This window comes from Aphidius gifuensis, linkage group LG2 (assembly GCF_014905175.1).
Source record: "Aphidius gifuensis isolate YNYX2018 linkage group LG2, ASM1490517v1, whole genome shotgun sequence".
NCBI classification, from domain to species: Eukaryota; Metazoa; Arthropoda; class Insecta; order Hymenoptera; family Braconidae; genus Aphidius; species Aphidius gifuensis.
In genome coordinates, this window is record NC_057789.1 from 6,295,818 (window position 1) to 6,321,507 (window position 25,690).

Below are 25,690 nucleotides of genomic sequence, written 5' to 3' on the forward strand. Positions count from 1 at the left end.
ATTAAATAAGAAAAAAAAAACAATTGAAAATTTAATAACAATTTATAATTATTAATTTATTTATTTATAGGTAAATTTACAAATTCTATTTTTATTTATTTTTATTATTTTATAAACAATAAACAATTGTTTCATTTTTTTTTTTTTTTCGACCAATCAGTGTGTGTGTGTGTGTGTGTGTGTGTGTGTGTGTGATGTAGCTTATGGAAAAAAAAAAAAAAAAGACACACAAGCATCAAAAAAAAGTTTTGTTCGTTTCAACCAGTGTCAAAACAACTTGTTATTAAAAAAATATAATCAATAATTAGTTATGTTATTGTTGTTAAATTATAACTAAAATATAAATTAGACAGGTAATTATAATTGTTGAACATTGATTGATTAATTGATTGTTGTTGTTGTTATTATTATTATCATCATCATAACAATAACAATGAAAATGAAAAAAAAAATAACCTTTTATTATTATGCATCTTTAGGAATTTTCACGTGGCATTGTAAACTGGTGGCTAAATAAATATATCTATCTCTAAAAAAAAAAAAAAAATATAAAAATGAACAACTCAAGTGATGAATATTATTGTGAATTTGATAAAAATAATAAAATATTTGCTGATGCTATTGGTGTAAGTTTAGATCTTTTACGAAAAAATAATTTTTTTAATGACACCTCTGATGAAACAGTATCTCGTGTATCAGTTCATATTGGAGTTGAGATATATGAAACAATTAAAAAAATGAGAGAAAGTTTTATGAATGAATCTATATGCATTGATCATGAAAAAGTATTAGTAACATTAGGAAAAGATGATGATCAAATGAATGAAATAACAACTGCTGCTAATGAAATTCCAGAAAATCCACTTGAAATTGAAAGTGATGATGAATCAACAACAAATAATTATGTTGATTCAATTAAAAAAGAAGTTGATGAATCTTCAGAGGTAGACTGTGATGATTCACAAAAAGACAATGATGATTCAAGTATTAATGATCAAATTTTGGATAACAATAATGAAACAAATGGAAATTGTAGTTCAGCAATTAAATTAACAAATAAAATTACTTCTACAACTGGTGATTCAAGAAGTGAAAGAGCAAAACTTATAAATCAATGGGTTTATGCAAAATTTATTGAAAATAAAAAAAATAAAATAAGTGATGCACTTGTTAAATTTTGGGCAATAGAAATAAATAAAATTTTATCATCAAAATTTTGTCAACATGTTAAATTTGTTCCATCAGCTCATTGGTTGATACAATTTAAAAATGAATATAATATTGTTGGTCGTTCAACTGATTTACGAATTGCCAATCAAAATAAGCAACAAAATAATAGTGGTAATTAAAAATTTCATAAATATATTTATATATCTGTAAATTTGTATAATAATTTTGATGTTAATTTTCTTTTTTTTAAATTATTTCAGTTAAAGAATCTATTGTACATTTAAAAAGAACACCAATCAAAAGACTAATTTTACCTGAAGAAAAAATTAAAGTTGTTAATCTTGCACGTGAAAATCCAAATTGGAATTTGGAAATGTTGAAAGAACAAAGTGGATGTCATGATGTTACTGAGGAACTTTTGTCACAATGGAAAAAAGAAACTTCAAATGATGGAAAAATAATAAATAGAAGAAGAGCACTTAATGATTGGGTATATGCAAGATGTATTGATTACAAAGTTAATGGTTTTAAAATAACAGATAAAATACTTGTTACTTGGGGACTTGAGGCTAAAAAAAAATTCAATATACAAGATTCACAATTTCGTGCTGGTCCAAAATGGTTAAAAAATTTTAAATTTGCTCGAACAATTGTTGGTAATCCATCAGACCTTAAACTATAAAATTAAATTGTTTAAAATCATTTTTTTTTTTTCTTTTCATTATTAGCTCAGTGTTTTATAATTATGACAATTAATTTCATTTCAAGACAAATAAATTGAAAAAATAATAATGTATACACTAATTTTTCATTAATTTTTTTCTTGTTAAATTTATTTATAAATCAATTAATAATTAAATGTTTCATTAAATTAAAAAAAACATACATTTATTTAATTTTTTATAATTAAAATTTTTGAGCATTACCATAAAATCATTCTACATAAAAAAATATATAATTCTTTAATTTTTTTTAAGATGTACTATAGACAATCATATCAACATGATCACCAATATTTTTATCTTTAAAATTATTAAAGTGTTCAACAACGCCATAAGGTCTTCGTTGTCCTTTAACAGCACTATCAACTGAAGTTATCAAATGATCAGCAAATGTTCTTCCAGCAATAGCACCAGGTACACCACCAGCAGCTGCACCAATTGCAAGACCAGTACTACTTGATGCTGATTTTAAACTTTCTTCTCCTTTTTCATGTTGTCCTAACATCATATGTGTGATACCTTTAACGTGTCCTAAGCCTGGTGTTGCATCAATACCTTCTTCAGCTGCATGTAAAAATTGTCTTTGTGTATTTCTTGCACCTTGATAATCACCTTGATGTGCTTGTACTGCTGATGTTATTTGTGCAACTCCTGGTGCTTGACGTATAAAATTTTGTTGTGTTCTTTCAGCACCTTTCATATCACCTGATGCTGCTTGTACTGCTGATTTAACTTGAGAAACAAATGGTACACCATCATACCAACTTGCTTCAATTGTTGAAATAGCAACCAATAATAATGCCAATATTAATTTCATTTTTGGCTTTAAATATTTTACAATATTCAACTTTATTTGACGATATAAAATATCACAATGTAACTGATTCATGAATCGATCAGTTTATATATTGTAGATCTTCCATATCTTGATTAACCCTCTCTATCATAGAAAATTTACATAATTACGTTTTATTGATGCGTCATTGAATTTTAAGTGATGAAATTGGTTTTCCTTTTGTTTTTTTTTATCTATTAATTTTGTATTTATAATATTAAATCACGTTTATGTTGAGCAATTTTCATGCATTTAACAGGAAAAATTTTATAAATTATGTTTATAAAATATTAAAGTTTTTTTTTTGTTTTTGTTTACTTGGAATTACCAATCTACTATTTTCCTCGTTTATATTAAAATACTGCAACTAGTTTTTTTTTAAATATTTTTTTAAAACGTAGTATATTTTAAATTGATTAAAATTTATTATAATATTTATAAACGAATAAATAAATAATCAAACAAATCAATTATTTTAATTTTTTAATTATCAACGAGAAAAATTTAAAAATGGTAATTAATTTTAAAATTAAAAACAATAGAAAATTAATATTTTTTTATTTATATAATTTTATTAAATGTTAAAATTAATTATTAATGCTATAAAAGCTATTTAATTTTCATTAGGGTATATTTTTGGTTTTGAAAACTTTAAGCCTAGTTGAGATAAAAAAAAAATATTATCAAAAGTGAAAACATTGGCCCAAAAATGTATTTATTATTATGAGTATAATGAAAACAGTAATGGCTGCTTCCCAGATGTGTTAATGCCAAGTTGAGGTGACGTGTCCGTGTGTTTTTTAATCATATTTTATTATTAAAAAATATTATTAAAATGAATGCTTTTAAACGTGATAAAAAAGAGGAAGAAGATGGTAAGATAATTGAATAATTAAATTATTATTAAAGTCTTGAGTTGATTAAAAATATCAACATTATTGATTAACATGTTTGACAGTTCAAAAATTATGTTGTCCACATATGTAAAAAAATAATGTTTTTGTTTATTTTAACCAGGAGGTGGAAATCCATTTTCAAATCTTGAAAAAACAACAGTTCTTCAAGAAGCAAGAACATTCAATGATACACCAGTAAATCCACGTAAATGTGGTCAAATATTGACAAAAATATTGTATTTATTGAACCAGGGTGAACAACTTGGTACAACTGAAGCAACAGAAGCATTTTTTGCAATGACAAAATTATTTCAATCACGTGATGTTGTTTTACGTAGACTTGTTTATTTAGGAATAAAAGAATTAAGTACAGTTGCTGAAGATGTTATAATTGTAACATCAAGTTTAACAAAAGATATGACTGGTAAAGAAGATCTTTATCGTGCAGCAGCAATACGTGCATTATGTACAATAACAGATAGTGGAATGTTAGCTGCTATTGAAAGATATATGAAACAGGCTATTGTTGATAAATCACCAAGTGTTGCTAGTGCTGCACTTGTATCATCATTACATTTAAGTGGTGTATCAAGTGATGTTGCACGTAGATGGGCAAATGAAGCACAAGAAGCACTTAATTCAGATTCAGTTATGGTACAATATCATGCACTTGGTGTATTATATCAAGCAAGAAAATCTGATAGACATGCTGTTATTAAATTAGTTGCTAAATTAATGAAATCAAGTCCAAAAAGTCCATATGCAGCATGTATGTTAATAAGAATGGCATGTAAATTATTAGATGAATCAAATGAAGGTAATGAATTAATGGAATTTATTGAATCATGTTTACGACATAAATCAGAAATGGTTGTTTATGAAGCAGCACATGCTATTGTTAATTTAGCAAGAAGTGGTATACGTGAAATTGCACCAGCAATATCTGTATTACAACATTTTTGTAGTTCATCAAAACCAGCATTAAGATTTGCTGCTGTACGTACATTAAATAAAGTTGCAATGACACATCCAACAGCTGTTACAGCATGTAATTTAGATCTTGAAAATTTAATAACTGATTCAAATAGATCAATAGCAACACTTGCAATAACAACATTACTTAAAACTGGAGCTGAAAGTTCAGTTGATCGTTTAATGAAACAAATTGCAACATTTGTATCTGAAATATCTGATGAATTTAAAGTTGTTGTTGTACAAGCAATAAGAACATTGTGTCAAAAATATCCAAGAAAACATACTGTATTAATGAATTTTTTATCAGCAATGTTACGTGATGAAGGTGGCTTAGAATATAAAGCAGCAATTGCTGATACAATTATTGCTGTTATGGAAGGTAATGCTGATGCTAAAGAAGCTGGTTTAGCTCATCTTTGTGAATTTATTGAAGATTGTGAGCATACATCACTTGCTGTTAGAATATTACATTTATTAGGACAAGAAGGACCAAGTTCTAAAAATCCATCAAGACACATTAGATTTATTTATAATCGTGTTATACTAGAATGTGCTAGTGTAAGAGCTGCTGCTGTAACAGCACTTGCTAGTTTTGCTGCTGCATGTCCAGATTTATTACCAAATGTACTTGTTCTATTATCACGTTGTCAATTAGATTCTGATGATGAAGTTAGAGATAGAGCTGCTTATTATTGTACAATTTTATCACAACAAAAAAATAATGATTCAAATATTAATATGTTAATACATCCACCACAATTATCAACACCAAGTCTTGAAAGAGCACTTCTTAATTATGTCAATAGTAATATGGATACACCATTTGATATATCACAGGTAAATTATTATAAATTATTATCTCTATTAATTATTTCGTTATTTGATTTTAATTTTAACTTTAATTTTAATTTTATAGATACCAACAGCACAAGTTATTGAAGAACCAACACAAGCTGAAACACAATTAACATCAAGACCACAACAACCACGTCTTACACGTGAAGAAACTTATGCTGAAAAATTATCACAAGTACCACAATTAGCACCAATTATTCAAGGCTCTGTACTATTTAAATCATCACCAGTATTTGAGTTAACTGAATCTGAAACTGAATACAATGTCAAGTGTATTAAGCATACATTTTCTGATTATCTTATATTACAATTTGATTGTTTAAATACATTGTCTGATCAATTATTGGAAGATGTTAGTGTTGCTGTTGAACCACCAGAGGGTTATGAATTAATATGTGAAATACCATGTGTTAAATTAGCTTATAATGAACTTGGTACAACTTATACTGTTTTACAATATCCAGATGATGTTAATGCTGGTGTTGCAACAATTCCAACAACACTTAAATTTGTTGCCAAAGATTGTGATCCATCAACTGGTCTTCCTGAGGCTGAACAAGGTTATCAAGATGAATATATGTTGGAAGATTTAGATGTAACACTTGCTGATCAAATGAAAGGTATTAAAACACGTGGAATGGATATGAATGCTGCTTGGGAAGCTACTGTAACACGTGGTTTTACATGTATTGATGATACATTTGCACTTGGTGCTGATGTTACAAGTCTTGAGGCTGCTGTTAAGAGTCTTGTTGGTTTTTTGGGTCTTGAACCAGCTGATAGAAGTGACAGAGTACAACCAAGTTCAACATCACATGTTTTATTACTTCATGGATCATTCCGTGGTGGTAAAGAAATATTTGCTCGTGCTAGATTAGCTATTGCTAATTCACAAGTTACAATGCAACTTTCAGTAAGATCAAGTGATCCAGATGTTGCATCGCTTGTTCTTGCATCAGTTGGATAATTTATTTTTTATTATTTTTCTTTCATTTAACTCATATTTTCTTATTTTTCCAATTTTATTTTTCATATATAAAAAAAAAAAAAGAAATAATTTGAAAATTAGTAAAAAATAATTGTATACATAATTAAGAACATGAATTTTGATTTGGTATTATTGTTAATTAATCGTCAATATAATTATTTCAACATAATAAATAAATAAATAAATATATATAATAAATAATCAAATTTGTAATTTAATTTTCTTGACAAGTCATTATTTCATTGTTGTTATTAATTAAATTATTAATTATTATCTTTAAAAAATATCCAGTTTTCACTGATATAAATAATATCATTTGTCGGCGACATATAATTTTAGTGGAAATACATCTTTATATTTTTTTTTCTCTGCCCAAACATCGTGTGCATCGTGCTTCTTGTTTAACCTTCATCAAAAAAAAATTTCGCATTTATAAAAATGGCTGCTGTACTCGATGATGTCGGCAAGTCCACTGAAAAACATGTAGATGAAGAAATTGACGATGTTGTTGATAATGAAAATGATACTGGTGCTGTAGATGCTGCTAAAAAAAAGAAAAAGAAAAAAAAGAAGAAGAAGAATGGTATGAATAAATTGATTGATATTATTTATTTTTATGCTTCATTTTATTTGAGTCAATTACGACTGACAATGTGCGTTCAACTATTAAATTTTTATATTTTTAAATCAATAATTTAATTAATTATCATTATAATATTCAAACTTTAATTTATTATTTAATTTAAATATAATGTTGTTAAAAATTATTTGTAATTGACAAGCAAAAAAAAAAAAAAACTTGTCTTTTTGGGTTTTTTTTTCTTCTAAATCTTACTGTTGAAATTAATTATTTTTGGTTTTATAAATTTAGCTGAAGCTGGTGAAGCTACAACTGCTGCTGTAGATACAGTTGAAGAAAAAAAAACTGAAGAAAATGGAGTTGAAGAAGGTAAATAAGCTAATAATGAGTATTTATTTATTTTTTCTATAAAATAATATCTTTTGATGTTAAATAATATTATTTAATTTTTTATGTTAATTCGTAGCAGCTCCAGCTGAAAATGGTGAAAATGGTGAAGAAGTTAAAAAAAAGAAAAAACGTAAACCCCGTGGAAAAGGACCAAAACAACAAACAGATCCACCAACAATAAAAATATCAGATTTGTATACAGATGGAAATTTTCCAATTGGACAAATAATGGATCATCCATCAGCTGCTGGTATTGATGACAAAACAGCTAGAGATCGTTTTACAAGTGAAGAAGCACGTGCACTTGATCGTATGCAAAATGATATTTATAATGAAGCTAGACAAGCTGCTGAAGCTCATCGTCAAACAAGAAAACATATTCAACAATGGGTAAATATAAAAACAATATTTATCTTGAATTAAAATTAATTTTTTTATTAATTTTATTGACAATTTAATTAATTATTTAGGTAAAACCAGGAATGACTATGATTGAAATATGTAATGAGCTTGAAAATACAGCAAGAAAATTAATTGGTGAAGATGGATTAAAAGCTGGTCTTGCATTTCCAACTGGTTGTTCAAGAAATCATTGTGCTGCTCATTATACACCAAATGCTGGTGATCCAACTGTCCTTCAATATGATGATGTTACTAAAATTGATTTTGGTACACATATTAATGGTCGTATTATTGATTGTGCATTTACTCTAACATTTAATCCAAAATATGATAGACTTATTGAAGCTGTACGTGATGCAACAAATACTGGTATTAAAGCTGCTGGTATTGATGTACAATTATGTGATGTTGGTGCTGCTATTCAAGAAGTTATGGAATCATATGAAGTTGAAATTGATGGAAAAACTTATCAAGTTAAATCAATTAGAAATTTAAATGGTCATTCAATTTCACCATATCGTATACATGCTGGTAAAACAGTACCAATTGTACGTGGTGGTGAAGCAACAAGAATGGAAGAAAATGAATTTTATGCTATTGAAACATTTGGATCAACTGGACGTGGTATTGTTCATGATGATTCTGATTGTTCACATTACATGAAACGATTTGATGCTGGATATGTTCCATTAAGACTTCAAAGTTCCAAATCACTTTTAAATACAATCAACAAAAATTTCAGTAAGTTGTTATTCATAATTTTAAATTCACAAGTCAATTATGATAAAATTCTGTTGTTGTTTTATTTTTTAAAATTATTATCATTTGTTTTTTCTTATTAATCATTTTATAATGATGACATTATTGTAATAATTATTATTTTTAATTTTAAAGGTACTTTGGCTTTCTGTAAACGTTGGTTAGACCGTGCTGGTTGCACCAAGTATCAAATGGCTCTCAAGGATCTTTGTGACAAGGGTGCCGTTGAGGCTTATCCACCATTGGTTGATGTAAAAGGTTGTTATACTGCTCAATTTGAGCACACACTTGTTTTACGTCCAACTTGTAAAGAAGTTATTTCACGAGGTGATGATTATTAAACTATATAATAATTATTACCAAAAAAATTTTGTATTTCATATTTTTCTGATTTAAATAATGCAAAAAAAATTCATTTGCATACTTTGATAGAAAAAAAAAAACCAACAAACAAGTTAACAAAAAAGGCTTTTAAAATTAATAGCCTTGTTTTTTTTTCTTTTTTTATCATGAATTCTCGTGAATAATTTTTTTACAAAATAATTATGTATTGAGAATTATTATTAATGTTAATTCAATAATAAAAACAAAAAATAATACAAATCATGTGGTAAATTATTATTATTATTTTTCATATTTATTGTACAATTATTATATTATTTATTTTTTCAAAATATTTTGATTTTTTCTTTTTGTTATAATTTTTCTTAAATAAAACAATACTTGTTTTATTTAAAAATATATATAGTTAGATTTTTTTTTGAATTTAATTTTGCGCTCGTAATAAAAAACAAATTAATCTTAAAAATAGGAATTTGACAATTGGGTATTTTTATATTGATAAATAATAAACAAATATTTTCATTGTTGAAAAATAACATGAATTTAATAAATGATTAATAATTTAAAAAAAAAAAAAAAAACGAAGTGATCTGTCGTTTTCTATTGCTTATAATTAATTTATTTTTTTTATTTTAAATAGTGCAGGTTTGGTCCCAGTTATTGGGACAGTTCACTTCGAATTATTTCACTCATAAAATCGACAAATAATTCATATATAAATACACATACAATATTTTTAAATTTCAATAACAACAAATTCTATTAAAATTAATTTGCAATATATTTACGTAATTATAGAACGAAGAAAAATAAAATAGTTTGATATTATTTGAGGAAAATTAATTTACGATGTTAATATAATTTTATATAAATGCTGGACAAAGGTCCTTATCATGCCCTAGTCAACACCGGTTCAATGACCGATCTACATATATTTTCTCTCAATTTATTTTATTACATTTTTTTTTTTTTAAATATTATTTTCACACAAACAAGTCTCAGTTAAAAAAAAGAAAAACATTCTCTAAAAAAATTTCATTCATTAACTCAATTAATTAAACTTCCAGTTATCTTTGATTTTTTTTTAGCACATTTTTTTTTCTTTCAATCTTTTCCATCATATATATACACAGCCCATAAGATATTATTGAAAATTTTATTATTTATTGTGTATTAAAAAAAAAAAAACAGTGTGAAAAAATTAACTATACTATCTCCAATTTATGACTTGGCTCTTAATTATTTATTAACTCTCTCACTCTATTATTTAATCAGCTTTAATAATTTTTAAAAAAAAATTATATTAATTTAATCATTGTGAATCCGTGCGAGTTCTTAACTTGGCACGTGCAGTTACCAATGGATTTGGTGGTTCAATATTAATTGGATTTTCCTGTAGAAAAAAATGAGAAAAACAAATTAATAAAAAATATATTTAATTTAATTTATAAATTAATATTTAAAACTAACTGAAAGTTCAAGTTGTTTTGCTCGTTGTTCAAGTGCACGTTGTAATGCTGTCCTTGGATCATCTTTGTATGTTTCTTCACGATTTTTTTGTGATTCACGTCTAAGTGCAGAATCACGTTGACGACGTTCAAGTGCACGTTGAAGTTCACTTTTTTGATTTAATACATTTTTACCCCTTGAAATAATACAAAAAATAAATTAATACATTAATTATATTTTATTATATAAACAATATAAAAACTTACATTTTTTGATTAAATAATAATTCTCTACGGAGGTCTTTGTGGTTGTTGGAAATGAGGCACGGATTGTAAGGCTTTCGAGGTAAAATAATACCATCTGGACCCATGTGAGGTTCTGGTGGTGGTGGTGGTACTCCCATGACAGGTGCCATGTCTTTTCCTACACAAAAATACATACAAATTAATAATTTAAAAAAAATTAAATTTACATTATAAATATTACAAAACTAACTGCCATATTTGTGAGGTGATAAATCACCCTCAAGAAATGCAACTCGCGCTTTAACTGAATTTACACAACTATCCTCGCACATTACTGTTAAACTAATGCTTCTAAAATAATTCACTTGTCACGTTCTTCAAGTATTTTTATATATTGTTATTTTTTTTTACCCGTTAGAATAGGGCTTCATGTACTAATTGAATCGTGGGCAGAGTCAAGGTAAACCACTAGCAAGTAGGTGGCAATCATTATAAACAAATCTGCATAATTTTATATTTTTTTTTCGATATTCTTCCTCAATTTTTATTCATTTCGAAAGACAAAGTTCCTCTTTACATATTGATTATCAATTTATTACGCAATTATAATTTTAATCCCACTAGAAAAATACAGCCTCATCTGCATGACGTCAAGTCTCAGTTAATAAGATAATAAAAATAAAAAAAAAAAAAAATGTTTATTTCAATTATTCAGGGTCATTCTTGTGTATTGAAGATAAAATTGTTTTTCTTTTTTTTTTTTTCATGGCCTTTGAGAATGTGTATCAACGTAGAAAAACATGACGGTTTTTTTTTTTTAAATTTTTAATACAGAATAAATAAAAGGTACAAATTTTTTGTTTTTTATACAGGTGAATTTATTTACAAGAAGAAGTAGACCGAAACTCGGCATATTGATAAGTTGTATAGAAAAAAAAAAAACAAATTTATTTTAAAAACAAAATAAGAAAAAAAAAATTTATAAAATTTTTAATTGTCAATTATTAAATACCCGGTAATTAAAATTTATAATTTCTAATTTGACTGTCTATTTGCCAGGTTGTCTATGAATTCCTATTGATTTTTTTTTTTTTATTAAAAAAAGGGTGGTCATGGTCATTGACATTAAGTAAACGCTTTCACCGACAATTATTTATAAAGAAATTTTTTTTTTTTAAATGGTCCAGTAGACAATACATCATTACGTCTCAACAACTTAATACACAACTTCTCGTTTATTTATTATTGAAAAAAAAATAAATGAACTGTACTTAAATGACTTTCATTATCATTAAAGATAATTTTTTTTGATAAACGATTATTCAGTTAATAAAAGGTCAATTTATTAAATCGCAAATTTATTATTATAATAATAATTTCATCAGGATATTAATCGTGAAATTTCAATCACTGAATGATGATAAATTGGTGTGAAATTGTGCAGCAAGATGGGTAAAATCATAAACGATTTGTGCATATTGGCAGAAAAAAAATATCAATATCCTGATGGAAAATCAGTGTAAATATCAACCAGTAGAAATATTTATAAAAATACATTTTTATATAAATAAATTTTCTATATTCATGCAAATCAATAAATATATATTTGCTTTCCAATGTCAAGGTAATATGTGCAAAATATTTTTACAAACTAAGCATAACAAATCTAATGGCTGTTGTTTTATTTTTCATATTAAAAAATGTAATTGAATTTTTAAAAGTGAAAATAAAATAATATATATAAATGTCAACTATAAATGAAAGTATAAAAAAAAATTTATAAAATATTTAATTAAGCTAATATATATTATTTAAAAAAATAAAATTGTTGTCATTTTATAAGGAAGTATGACACACTTTCTCAAATAATTTTAATTAAAAAAAAAATAGCAATTAGCAAATAATTTTATAAATAAATATAAAATAATTAAATTGTTTTTTTTTTATAAAAAGAGATTATTTGTTTTTGTATTATTTATATTTGATAATATGTATTTAAAATACATTGTATCATACTGTAGTCAAAGTATTACAAGATTTAATCAATCAAAAAAAAAAAAAAAGTATGTGAATCCTATCAATGAAATAATCCATTTATAAATAATTGAACGATTAAGTATGTGACCTCAAATAATTTTCAAACATGATTTAAATATTTATACTGTATTAATTTAAATAACAAAAACCAAAATAAAATATAAAATACAAAAAAAAAAAAAATAAACAGTTATGATAAATTTTAGCGATATTAATTTATCATTTGTTTATTTATTTTTATAAATTAAACCCAAAGATATTTAATTGAAACTGTTTACAAAAAGGGAAGTAATGTTTTTTAATTTTTTTAAATAACCCGTCTATTAATTTTGAATTAATTAATTTAAACTGAAATTGTCTATCCTCTTTAAGGCCAATTGAAATAAATTTTGTTGTCGTCGGTGTAACATCAAAAATATATAAATTGACATTTAAAATAAATAAATTTGACAGTCTTATATTAACAGTAATATTATTTATTGTTTAAATGATTACTTGATTATTTTAAATAAACTCACCGTTTGTCAATGACTCACAGCTGTCTGGGTTATTTTTTTTTACGCCGTTTGTAATCACCTGTAACAAAATAAAATTAAACAATATATTATTTATCCAAGTGTATTGTATATTTTTTAAATAATAAAAATTTATATTTTATTATAATAAAATTATGAGACTATATTATTTTTCATGCTTCGATTAATTTAAGATTTTTAAATTATTATAAGCCAAGTTTGCAAGTTTTATTGTACATAGGAACGAAAGAACAAGTACTTGTTTATATACAGGAACTTAATTGCTTGCTTAGAGTTGAGAAAAATGAAAGTCTTGAGAGTATACTTAACATCAATCAGTTATAATCAACAACTTTTAATATATATAAAAATATAAAATTTTATTTTTTTATTGTTAAGTTATCAACAAGTTTTGATGTACGAAATTTTTTAAAAAATATGTGTCACTGAAACTTGGCATCATGGCTTGTAACAGTTACTTTTTTTTTTATTTGCCTGACGAGACTAGTGCTCCTTCAATGCTGTCCAAAAAATTGTGACTGGGAAAATGGGAAAATATTGGAAAATCGATCTTTTGTATAAATTCCCCGACGTAGACTAAACCAAGACGATCTTGACTAAAACTAAAGAGTGAATAAAAAAATATATTTTCAACTTATTTATAACACAGAAATAAAATTAAAATGAAAAAACTAAAAAAAATTAATTAATCTTATCTTATTTTTATATGATTCATAGGTTTTTTTTTTTTTCTAGAATATATTTTTATTATTTTTATTTAACCTTCGAGTTGGAAGGTCATGAGAATATATTTTCTTTAGATAATTTTTTTTATTATTATTTATTCGTAGAAATTTAAGATATTAAAAAATAATTAAACAATGATTAAAAATATTTGTCACTATTTAAAAATAATAATAAAAAAAAGTGTTATGTAATATTTAAACAAAGCATTATTCAAATATCAAATTGAACAACCACGTGTATGAATTACTGTTGCATCTATTATTATTTTAAAATTCATTTGCTTGTTTTAAAAATACGGAAATACATATCAAGTCGCACATAATTAAATTTGCAATAGTCTCTTGGAATTAATTGCTGCATCGAAATAACAATATGCTAAATTTAAATATAAATAAATCGAAAAAATACTCATTGATATTTTATCGATAGAAAAAAAAAAAAAAAAAGAATATATCTATATCTTTTAGAAAAAAATAAATAACAATTAAATAATAATCTGTTGTTTGACGTCATAAATAGATGATTCATTTTTTAATTAAAATTTTATGATTAATTTTTTTAGTCTTTTGAGAATTTCGATTCGAAAAATAATAGAAACTGTTAATTTCTTGTTAATTTTAGTGTAATAAAATATATATATTTTGCAAAAAATTTAATAACACAGTATCGAAACGAGTTCATAAGTTGGTAAAGTATACTTTTAAAAATGACATGAAATTGTCCGATAATACCATTAACTTGTGTTACTCATCATCGGCAATGTGAACCATGTAACGGGTTACCGCCCCACTGTCTCTCCTCATCAACTCGTTACTTATTCTATACACATGCAATTACAAATATGTACATCCACGTATATATAAATATATATTTATAATAAGTGTGTTGAATGTATCCGCATAACCGAGTCACCAGGTTTATCGTTGTAAATTCACACAACTTGTCAACACTCACCAAGCCAAATATATATCATTTTTAAATATAAAAAATTAAATCAAACAATTATTTACATGCATGTTTACAAATAAAAATATTCACATTATTTTATCAATAACAAATAAATATACAACACTTTTCTTCTATACATTTACAAATATATATTTTTTTTTTCACGTAATAAATTATTTAAAATTGAAAAATAATCTTTTTTGTATATTTTTTTTTTATATTGAATAGATGAACTTTAATCTTAGTAAGTAGTAAATAAATATTTAAAAATTTTATCACTGTCTTAAAAAAAATTGATAAATAATATAGAAATATAAAAAAAAAAATAATTTTAAAAATTACCAGCTCATTTTACTCCAAAACCAGGTTGATGAATTTTTTTTTTTTATTAATAATAATTTTTTATTTTCTGCGAATAATGCGTGAAAGTGTAATTGAGTTTGTTGATGATGGTGGAAATGATTGAGGATGTTTGTTAATTTCCTCAGTAAGAAAAAAAAAAAAAAATATAAAATGAATGAGATAAGACTTTGTACACTTTGTATAACGATGCACGCAGCTCAAGAGCGTGTTAGCAACTGAAGTAAAGTGTAGAATATTATTAACGTTGAGGTGGATATCGTGGATATATTTGTTGTCGGTTATACACTTGATAATCTAGCCGGAAAATAAAACGTGGTTTTAAATCCCACGAGGACTTTCACTTGTTTATAATAATAAAATTCAATCACTGTTGATGACAGTATATATACTGGCTTATCAATTGCCTATCATCTGCAATGATAATAAAGTAGCTCATGTTACTCGACAAGTAAAGGGGCATTTTTTATTATTCGCTACACTGATTTTTTATATTTTTTTTATTTATATTTACTTGCATGGTACTTGGATATCTTTTTTTCATTTTTTTCTTTTTTTCTTCCTATATTGCAATTGATTATAAAATTCATTTAAAATTATTATATTTAAATTATTAATTTAATAAATTAATATCGAAAATTAAAATATATTTACTTATGTATTTTTATATTTATTTCATTTTTATTTTTACAAATTTATTTTTGAATAATTTTAAATTTTTAAAAGAAAATATTTATCAATTTATTTATTCATCTAAATTCATGCCAATTATACTATTTATTTTATTGTTATTATTATTACTATTATTATTATTTGCAAAAAAAAAAAAATATAAATAAATAGGTTTTGTTTTTATTGTGGTCTTGATGGGTGAATGTCCTGGGCTTTGTTGGATGTCGGCATGACGAGTCAATCGGAAAGTCAATGTGGTCATGACTTGAACTGTAACATCCCGCTTTCTCAGGACATAAAAAAAAAAAAATAATAATGATACCTAATGATAAGTTAAAAATTATTTATTTATTTAAAAATATATTTGGTTATTTGTTTGGAAAATATTTTAAAGATAATCAAGCAATATAATCAGTTTTAAAAAAATATTTTTAAAAATTAAATAAATAATTTTCTTATCAATTTGTTATCTTGGTTTCTTTTTCAAATGTATTTATTGAAAAATAAATTGTTAATTATTTAGTGACAAAAATAATAAGTCAAAATAATACTTGGTTAAATTTTAACAATAATTTTAACAATAATTTTAGCAACAAATTTGCAAGTGGCCGTGAAACTTTCTTTTATTTTATTGCTACTCATAAAATTTTTCACTCAACAGATTTTATTTTTTATTTTATTATTTTTTTATTTTTTTATTTTGAATAATATTATAGTATTTTTAAAAAATGTTTAATTATTGTCAATGAAATTTTAGGATGACTTTATCAAAATGTTAATAATATAGAAACTTAAATAAAAAAAAAGGACAGTTTATTGTTAATTATACAAATTTGTTTTTTATTTTTTAATTGTTGCAAATATTATGTGACTTTTAATGTGAGTTTAGAATTTTTTAAATTAATATCTTTTTGTTTTTTAGATGAGTCTTTTGTATTGTTTAATAATTTTCAAGTCAGCTTGTGAGTTGTGTTTGATTTAGCTTGAGGATTTTTAATTTTAAAAATTTTATCTCGATACAATTTTTCGCGCCGACACAATTGCTGTTAATATATCTTCTAGGATTTCTTTTTAATTTAAAACCTGTGTGCATAAAAATATTATAACTCTGTATACCATTTGTTTTATTGTTATTTTCTGTGAATAGCTTGAAGAACTCTATGCATGATAAATTATTACTCATAATTCAAAATAAAATCCGATTTGGTTGTACAATTACGACTGTGTTAACTTTCTGTATATACATCTATTTTCTATAACTGTTTTTTTTTTTTTTTTTTTTTTTTTTTTTCGACTCATAAACTTTAATCAGAAGAAAAAAATATATATTTTTCTATTTTTGCAAATTTAAAATTACTATATTATAATATTCTTGGTAAATTTTTTACAACTCAATAAAAAAAAGGGTCATAAATTTTGTTTAATAAAATATATAAATATTTAAAAAAAAAAAAAATAAACTTATAAATAATTTATATTCTTTTTCATTTATTTATTTATTTATTTAAACTAAAAAAAAATAAAATATATAAATTGAATATATTTTAAATTAATAATTCATTTCCAAACTCAATGACAATAAAATAACTCTCACTTTTTTTAAAAAAAATTTCATAAAATTAAATTGTTATTCATCGTAAAGTAATTGAATATCAACAATAGAAAAGTTTTTTAATCTTTTATTAATACCAGACACCTTGAAATTCAAAATCAATTGATAGCATTATCATATTTCAATTGTAACATTGAAAACTCGAGACGATAAAAATGAAAAATGAAAAGAAAAAAAATGAGCAGCAATCTTGATGTGATCTTCATGGGAAATTGCATAAAGTCGTTAGTTTTAAGTATCGATTTATCATTTCCCTGTGAAATTTAACAACGATAAAAGTGAAAATATACGTGATAGGTGTGATGATGAAAAACAATAGCCGAGACGACGACTCCGACGACGACGACGTTGCCAAGACAAGAACCACAACTCATTATCCTACAACACACACATACACCACATTCACTCTTACTTTTATTAAAATCCTTTCTATACACGACCATGTCAATGCACCTCAATAAGAAAACTTCTAATCAAAATAAATCCTCGCATCATGATATTCAACATATTGTTTTTTTTTTTCTTTTCTTATGGAAAGCGAAATTTAAAAAAAAAACGAAAAATTGCATCAACATGTTTTTATGCAATTATGATGAAATTATTATCATTTTTCTTTTTTTTTTTTTTCATTTCAGTGAAAGCATTTTAGTGAAATTTTATAAAATAATATTGCATTTGAAATTTTTTAATTTATTTATTTTTTTTCGCAATATTATATCAAAAATTGCATAAATATTTCATAATGATGTAATTAAATTTTTTTGTTATTCAATTGTTTTAAAATATGCTTGTAAATAAAAAAAATATTATTTTTTCATAAATAGAAAATTAATTTTCTTAAATAACTCGACCAAGACAGGTTTTGATTTACGGTACATCGAAAAAGTATTTAGCGAATTTACCACTGTAACGAACTCAAGTGGCTATTTTTTTTTTTTTAGTCAACTGGTCAGTCTCACGAGCCACATGGCCTTTGCACTCATAGAAAATAGATTTTTTTTATTTACAAAGTATTTTAGTTTATATAAATAAAATAATTAATTTAAAAAATAAAAAGGACTGATGAACAAACAAAAGGTCAATTAGTGCTTAAAAAATTACAGCTATCTTTGAAATATAAATTGAATGAGAAAAATAAATTTAATGAAAAGAGCAATTGATTATTTTCAATTGTGACAAACAAACATTTACTATTTTCACACAAGGTTTACTCTTTAAAAACGGGACACGAGTGCGGAAGACTTATTTCTACTGACCCAGGAAATAAAATAGTAATAAAAAAAATTAATTTCAAAAAAATATAAAGTTAATTTCCGTTGTAAATTTTTTATTTTTTCCTCGTCAATTGGAATGATCAATGTCAGTATTCAATGTTTTGGCATTGGTATTTTAAATCCATAAAAAAAAAAAAAAAAAGATATTAAAAATTGATGAAAACTGAAGGTAAAAAAATGAATATTTTTTTTTTTTTATTTCTTTTTCGAATACGATTGCCAGGAAATTAATTATTCACATGTAATTTGACTTAAATTAAAAAAGCAAATTAAATTGCTTTTGAATAATAATATTTGAATGTTTTTTTTTATTTGAGTAACGATGATAATTACTTGGATTACAAGAAAAAATAAAAATAAATTGTGAGGAAAGACAAAACAAGATATGAAAAATTTTACGATTCAATTTATCTTTTAAAAAAAAAATATTTATGTCATCATGATGACTGTGAACAGAATCAATAGAGTCTTTATAATTAAAATTATCAATGAACTGACATTATTACGAGTAAAATTTAATTACTCTTTGGATGATTGTAAGACTCGTCGTTTAGAATATGCAATCTCCTCCACAAAATCCTCCAATCTTATCATGCATAACATGATAAATTGTCAACTATTTCCGTGAAATAAAATACTGATAAAATATTTATCTAAATTTATATTTAAAAATAAATAAACAGCCCCAAAAAACTCTGTAAATAATAAATAAATATAAATTTATCAGAATAATATATACAAAAAAAAAAAAAAATTATTTATTTAAAAAAAATAAACATAACTGTATAAATAAAATTTATAATTAAAAATTATTTATATACGAATATATAGTATTTATTTTGCCACACCCACACGATGAATCTTTGTATTTCTATTTTTAAATTTAACCTAGAGTGGGATTTTAAAGTTAAAACCCTTCAAACAACACATACCAACAAATATTTTATTGCAATTTTATTATAATTTTTTATTTTTAATTCACAGTGAAAGTTATTTTATTACAACTTGATTTTTCAATGATGCAATTTATTATTACATTGTGTTTTTAAATTCATTATATCATCATGCTAATCATTGTGATTAATTTGATAAATAAATAAATATTACCCTGGAAATAAAATTCAAATTGAGTAGTGTAAAAATTTATTTTTATTTTTAAATTAATAAAAAAACTGTTAATTAGTTATTGAATTTTAATTGGACAAGTGGGATATGTATGATTATTTTTTTAAAATCTTTTTTGAGAAAAAAGACACGAGGTCAAAAACGTGACGACAACAACACGATGTAAAATATGTCTTTGTAGCTACGTGTCTTATCATTGAAATGTATTGACCCTCGAATTCCTCTTTGCCATCATTTAAACAAGAGGAAATAATTAATTAAAATTAAAAAAAAAAAAATAGTATAGTAGAGTTTTATATTTTCAATAAATAAATAAATAAAATAAATCAAAAAAATAATAATTCTTATGTAATTTCACAATAGTATCATTGACATAAAAAAAAATTCTTTCGTGTGAATTTTTTTTCATTTTTTTTCTTCTTTTACAAGCATCAACATAAAGAATTCATTGAACAGAAAATTAAATGGGTAATGTGATGACAGTGGCTTTTGTTACTAGTATATATTTAAATTTACATTTAAGTTTACGTATTGCATTATTGCATTACAACTTCAATGCAAGTCTAGAATATTTAAAATGATTTATTTAAAAATATCTACATACTTGTGTTTTATATTTGTTTACAAAAATTTAATCAAGCTACATTGCCAGACGATAATTTATTTAAAAATAAATTTTTATGTTTTTCAAGTACAGAATTAATAAAAGAAAAAAAATAAATAAAACTAATTATAATTTGTATATACATACAGTGGAAAAAGTACTCTGCTATTTAAAAAAATAATTTAAAGTTTATTTTAAAAATTTGTACCGTGTTAAATAAATAAAATAAGTACGTCTCAAGTAATTGTTGAAATGAGATTTTAAAAAAAATATTCTACAACTGATGAAAATGAGGGGAAAAAAAATCTATTTTCATGAGCAAACGTACCTGTAGGATTAAATAACAACCCTCAAGGTAAAATGATCCTAGACCTACCGCATTAGGTGAAGTCTTGAGAAGACACTCGCAGTTCCCACGAAATAAAAAACTAAAAAATTTTTCTTTATAGTTGTAATATATACTAAGAAATAAATGATGATAATCTCCAAAAATATTTTTAAAATCTCAGGTATAGAATAGTAAGCTTACATGAAAAAAAAACTATTCATTGAGACATGTTGACAGCTGTGATCTATTGATTAAATTAACCACGTGTTTATTCTTTGTCAAAAAAAAAAATCTATATTGATCGATATTAATATAAAAATCACTCAACAGATAAAATAAAAATAAATAATTTATAAAAATTACAGCTACATTGTACGAAAAATAAAAAAACCATTAAATAATTACTTTACTCTATTTAATAAAATAAAAAATAAACAATATATTTAATTATAATAATTAAATAGATAAATGAGTTATAAAAATTGAATGAATTTTAAGAAAATATTTTCTATATTTGGATATCTATGACGATAATAAACCAACTCAATATATGGCTCATGTGAAATTTCATCGAGAAATATAATCGAAGAAAAGGTAACATTTCTGCACAACCTGTATATTTATATATATCATCATCATCATCATAATCATCATGATGATGATGATCATACAACGCAGACCAAAAAAAATAATAAAAAAACTCAACGACCAGGCAACATATATACACACACACACACTTATATTCAGCCAAGAATCTGAAGACGCAGGTGCAGGGGGTACTGGTTTCCCTGACTACTTTTTTATTTTATTTTTATATTTTTTTTACAAGACGACAGAGATCCAGCAAAAGAACCCAGCATCCTGCTCATTTGCCATACACAAATACACTATTTTTAAAAAAATATTTTATTATAATAATTATTATTAAAAAATTATAAAAATGCAAAATTTATACTTTTGATTTCATTATAAACTTCCTTGAAAATCACTCAAGCAAAAATATATTCACATGCATTGTATATATTCATGCAAAAAAAAAATAAAAATATATTCAACAGGATCTTTTAAAATTTAAAATTTCTCTATTGTTTTGATATTTTTTAAAAATAGAATTAATTATTAATAATTGATAAATTAATTCACTCATTAAATATGCAAAAATAAGACGAACCTCGTTGGTATTTTTACAGGATACTGATGATATTGATGAGGATGATGAAGTTGATGAGGTTGATAATGTTGTTGTTGTTGTTGATGATGAGGTTGATGGTAATATTATTATTGATGATGATGATGATGAGGAAGGCACTTTAATTGTTTGAGCGTATTGTGAAACAACGTTGCTACCACCGGTCTTGTTCTTATCCCGTTCGTAACTGACCAAAGTCGACGACGAAGAGTCTCGATTCTCATTCGTTGTGATCAACGCCTCCTTCTCTTCTTCCCTACTCTTTAGATCATTATGATGTTGGTCTTCTTGCTCTTGCTTCCTGAAGTATTTCAATGTTGTTTTATTTGTAATATTGCCATCGTCGTCGTCTTCATTGCTGTTGTTGTTGTTGTTGTTGTCGTAGTAGTCATCATCATTGCTCTTGTGAATTCGCAATGAATCTTGGTCACGGTATGATATTTCTTCGTTTTTTGATATCTCACACATATCCAATAGTTTCACAAGTGTGATATTTAAGTCACACACTTTTTTTTTTTAATTATTTTATACTCTTTGATTCAACAAACTTGTATACCAGCCAACTTGATACACTCGATTACTTACTTACTCACTTACTTACTTGTCGATTTAAACAGTTGAACTTGATTTTATTTATTTTTTATTATTATTATTATCATCTTTTAAATATTATTGGTGATTTTTATTTTCTTTTTTTTTGGAGTAAGTTGATGGGAAAAGATTAATTATTATTTTCATTCAGGAGCACTGACCTTAAGCCATTTGAATAATTATAATTTCATTCGAATTAATTCGATTAAAAACAACATTTTATATAATATTGAAAATTTAGTAATTAATAAATTATTATGTCAGGATTACGTACCATTACAGAGGTAATATTTCTTTTTTTTTGTTTTTAATTTTTATATTATTTATCTATAATTATTTAACCAATGAAAAATAACAAAAATTTATATATTTATTTATTTCATGACATCATGCTCTAAACTATTTCCGGAGCACGTGTTTATAAAAAAAAAAAAAAGAGTTATAATATGGTTCAATATGTAGAATAACAACAAGAGATAATAAAAACACAAAAAACCACAGATGAAAAAAAATTTAACTGGTGTGGTGGACACCCGTTGATTAAAGCGTGTGAAATTTAAAAAAAAAAAAAAATACTAAAGCTCAAAGTTCACGGTTAAATTTAAATTAAAAAAAAAAAACCTTATTAATATAAATAAACAAGTAAATAAATAAATGATATATCTAAAACGAAAAAAAGTCTTACGTCAATTGTCGAATTTCAATTTTTCTTTACGTCATAACTTAAAGATTTTTCAACACTTGATTTATTCACTTGAAAAAAAAATTTATAATAATTATTGTTTTACGAAATATTTAATAATAATAAATATATTATTTGATAATATTTAAAATAAAGCTACAATTGTTTAAATTGAGCCAGTGCGTCATCCGGCACAGACACATCTGTCGTTACTTTTTCTCTTTTTTTTTTTTTGTTCCACTTGGTTCGCCTCCCTTTCTACCCTTATATATATATTTTTTTTAATTTTCCCACTACGTAGATTTTGCCCTTCTGTCCTTCACACACAAATGTAAAATACACACACATATATAAATATTATTCATAGATATACATCACACACAGTCTAGTCGTCTATAGAGAAAAAAAAATAAAAACCCCTCTCTCTATTTGGCATGACTGAATGGTGAGCTTGAGTTGAACAAACCAAGGGGATGAAACAAGACAAAGAGGGTTGTAGACTGGCCTTGTATATCTCTCATTTCCACCCTCCATGATAACATGATAATAAAACAGGATCCCTTACGCATGCGTTTAATTTTTCAGAAAAATTTCTATTAAAATTATATATATCAAGAGCTCTCCAACTATTTTACCATTGTGAAACAAGTTTTTTTCAAATTGATTGTTTGTTTTGAATAAAAAAATTAATTGTTTGTTTGTATTTACAGATTAGATGATAAAATTTTAGATGTAAAATTGATATAATATTTTCAATTAGCTAAAGAATAAAATGTATTGAAAATTTTTTGTAAATTAATTTCTTTTTTTTTTGCATGTAAAAATGAATATATGAATTTTTAAATTATCATATTTTTGTAGAACTCTATTTACTAACAGTCGGTTGAGCCAATTTTTTACAATAAGCAAGTATTTTTTTGAAAATTATTTAAAGCTCAAATTCATTTGCCAAAATAAAAATAATAAATTTAAAAATATTAAATAATTTATTGTATTTGTTGTAAAATAAAATTTATTTATATTAAATAATAAAAAAATCATAGACAAATCATAAACATGAATATGTATATTATCTTTGTCAAGAAATTTTTTCATTGGTGGTTATTTGAGCCACTGATAAAAATCCAGTTAAAACCAAACAAAACTGGTTTCAAATCAAGGTAAAATATTCGAACACGCTTCTAATATAAAAGGTAATATTTAAAAAAAATAATATTCATTAGTTATTTAGACAATACCCAGATATCACCAACTCGAAAAATTTATTATAAAAAATTAAAATAGAAGAAAAATAAAAAATAAAATAATCAGCTGAACAATTTAATTCAATATGTAAGTAATAAATTTATTTTTCATTATTTCCAATTAAAAATATCAATTTATAAAATTTTAATTTTAAAAGATATCACATTGATTGAAGAAAAAAAAAAAAACAATGAAGTCTCCAAGTTGTTTGTTGCTGACAATAATGTTTATGTTGATAAAACATTCATTGCAAATTGATGAGAAACATAGATCAACAAAAGAGGACATTCAAATGAAACTTCTTCAACCATTGCCATCTGATATTGATTCAATAATGACAGAATATGGTGATGATGAAGCAATGAAAGATTTAATAACACGTCTTGGAGCAGTATCAATGTTTTCTTATCCAGCACCAGCTGGACCAGCAATTGGTATTGTTTTAACATTATTTGTCGAAATGTTATTGTCATATCGTTATAAATCAGAACCAGAAGCACCAATTGATACAAAAAAATTTGCAAAAAGTATTCGTAATTTACAAACATTTATCAATAAAGAATCAGATCGTGTTATTGAAAAATTAGAAGAAACAATATACGATGAAATGTTGGTTAATAAATTTCGTAATTCATTAAATTCATTAAATAGTTGTCATAAAAACAGTTGTTATAATTGTTTTGTAAAAAGAAATTGTTCATCAGATGATAAAAAATATACAAATGAATCATTGATTAATCCAACAAGTCCATACAGATTAAAATTATCTGAATTAATACCAAATTTTATACAAAGTCAAGAAACACCACTTGATGGTATTGAATCACCAATGAGAATATTTGATTACATCATATGGAAACATAAATCAAAGGTAACTTAAAATTTTATTAATCATTATCTTGTTTTAATTTCATTTATTATTTCAACAGATAAATCAACACTTGTATTGCAACAATACTGTATCTGAACATAAAAAAATTGTTCAAATAGCACAGTATGTATCAAGTATATTATCAAAAAGCTACTCAATGGTCATCATTGCAAATTTAGAAAATTATAAATTGAGTAAAAAAAATAATGACACAATAGGTAATTAAAATTAAATAATATTTAAATGATTATTTTATTGATATATTTTTAATTATTTTAAGAT

General features: G+C 24.2%; 4 protein-coding genes across 5 annotated transcripts; 3 read left to right on the forward strand and 1 right to left on the reverse strand.

Moving 5' to 3' along the window:
- The first annotated feature begins 215 nt into the window (after positions 1-215).
- On the forward strand, positions 216-1,878 carry LOC122848699 (suppressor of Mek1-like). The gene is made up of 3 exons (XM_044146950.1): positions 216-353; positions 480-1,341; positions 1,431-1,878. The coding sequence occupies exons 2-3, from the start codon at positions 555-557 to the stop codon at positions 1,850-1,852; spliced, it is 1,209 nt and encodes a 402-aa protein (XP_044002885.1). The 5' UTR covers positions 216-353; positions 480-554; the 3' UTR covers positions 1,853-1,878.
- Positions 1,879-3,279: 1,401 nt separating this feature from the next.
- On the forward strand, positions 3,280-6,650 carry LOC122848700 (coatomer subunit gamma). The gene is made up of 3 exons (XM_044146951.1): positions 3,280-3,602; positions 3,745-5,435; positions 5,515-6,650. Exons 1-3 carry the CDS (start codon positions 3,563-3,565, stop codon positions 6,418-6,420), a joined length of 2,637 nt encoding a protein of 878 aa, XP_044002886.1. The 5' UTR covers positions 3,280-3,562; the 3' UTR covers positions 6,421-6,650.
- A 157-nt stretch (positions 6,651-6,807) lies between these two features.
- Positions 6,808-10,299, forward strand: LOC122848701 (methionine aminopeptidase 2). Of its 2 annotated transcripts, none has more exons than XM_044146953.1 (5): positions 6,808-7,024; positions 7,313-7,390; positions 7,488-7,801; positions 7,882-8,554; positions 8,708-10,299. In XM_044146953.1, exons 1-5 carry the CDS (start codon positions 6,880-6,882, stop codon positions 8,911-8,913), a joined length of 1,416 nt encoding a protein of 471 aa, XP_044002888.1. In that variant the 5' UTR covers positions 6,808-6,879; the 3' UTR covers positions 8,914-10,299. The 2 variants fall into 2 exon arrangements, with proteins under 2 accessions (XP_044002888.1, XP_044002889.1); XM_044146954.1 differs by having other exon boundaries at positions 6,823-7,024; positions 7,491-7,801; positions 8,708-9,014.
- On the reverse strand, positions 9,350-23,586 carry LOC122848702 (uncharacterized protein DDB_G0284459). The gene is made up of 5 exons (XM_044146955.1): positions 22,002-23,586; positions 13,164-13,221; positions 10,630-10,786; positions 10,385-10,559; positions 9,350-10,307 (listed from the first exon to the last, which is right to left on the reverse strand). The coding sequence occupies exons 1-5, from the start codon at positions 22,485-22,487 to the stop codon at positions 10,227-10,229; spliced, it is 957 nt and encodes a 318-aa protein (XP_044002890.1). The 5' UTR covers positions 22,488-23,586; the 3' UTR covers positions 9,350-10,226.
- Between the last annotated feature and the right edge of the window lie 2,104 nt (positions 23,587-25,690).

What these genes read in the sequence shown, in the direction of transcription:
- LOC122848699 (XM_044146950.1), top strand. Translation starts at nt 555, where the DNA reads ATGAACAACTCAAGTGATGAATATTATTGTGAATTTGATAAAAATAAT. An exon ending in TAAGCAACAAAATAATAGTG is followed by an intron (nt 1,342 to 1,430) that starts GTAATTAAAAAT and finishes AAATTATTTCAG; the next exon opens with TTAAAGAATCTATTGTACAT.
- LOC122848700 (XM_044146951.1), top strand. Translation starts at nt 3,563, where the DNA reads ATGAATGCTTTTAAACGTGATAAAAAAGAGGAAGAAGATG. An exon ending in TAAAAAAGAGGAAGAAGATG is followed by an intron (nt 3,603 to 3,744) that starts GTAAGATAATTG and finishes TATTTTAACCAG; the next exon opens with GAGGTGGAAATCCATTTTCA. An exon ending in CACCATTTGATATATCACAG is followed by an intron (nt 5,436 to 5,514) that starts GTAAATTATTAT and finishes TTAATTTTATAG; the next exon opens with ATACCAACAGCACAAGTTAT.
- LOC122848701 (XM_044146953.1), top strand. Translation starts at nt 6,880, where the DNA reads ATGGCTGCTGTACTCGATGATGTCGGCAAGTCCACTGAAAAACATGTA. An exon ending in AAAAAAGAAGAAGAAGAATG is followed by an intron (nt 7,025 to 7,312) that starts GTATGAATAAAT and finishes TTATAAATTTAG; the next exon opens with CTGAAGCTGGTGAAGCTACA. An exon ending in TACAATCAACAAAAATTTCA is followed by an intron (nt 8,555 to 8,707) that starts GTAAGTTGTTAT and finishes TTAATTTTAAAG; the next exon opens with GTACTTTGGCTTTCTGTAAA.
- LOC122848702 (XM_044146955.1), bottom strand. Translation starts at nt 22,487, where the DNA reads ATGTGTGAGATATCAAAAAACGAAGAAATATCATACCGTGACCAAGAT. An exon ending in CCTGTAAAAATACCAACGAG is followed by an intron (nt 13,222 to 22,001) that starts GTTCGTCTTATT and finishes ATTTTGTTACAG; the next exon opens with GTGATTACAAACGGCGTAAA. An exon ending in CTGTGAGTCATTGACAAACG is followed by an intron (nt 10,787 to 13,163) that starts GTGAGTTTATTT and finishes ATTTTTGTGTAG; the next exon opens with GAAAAGACATGGCACCTGTC.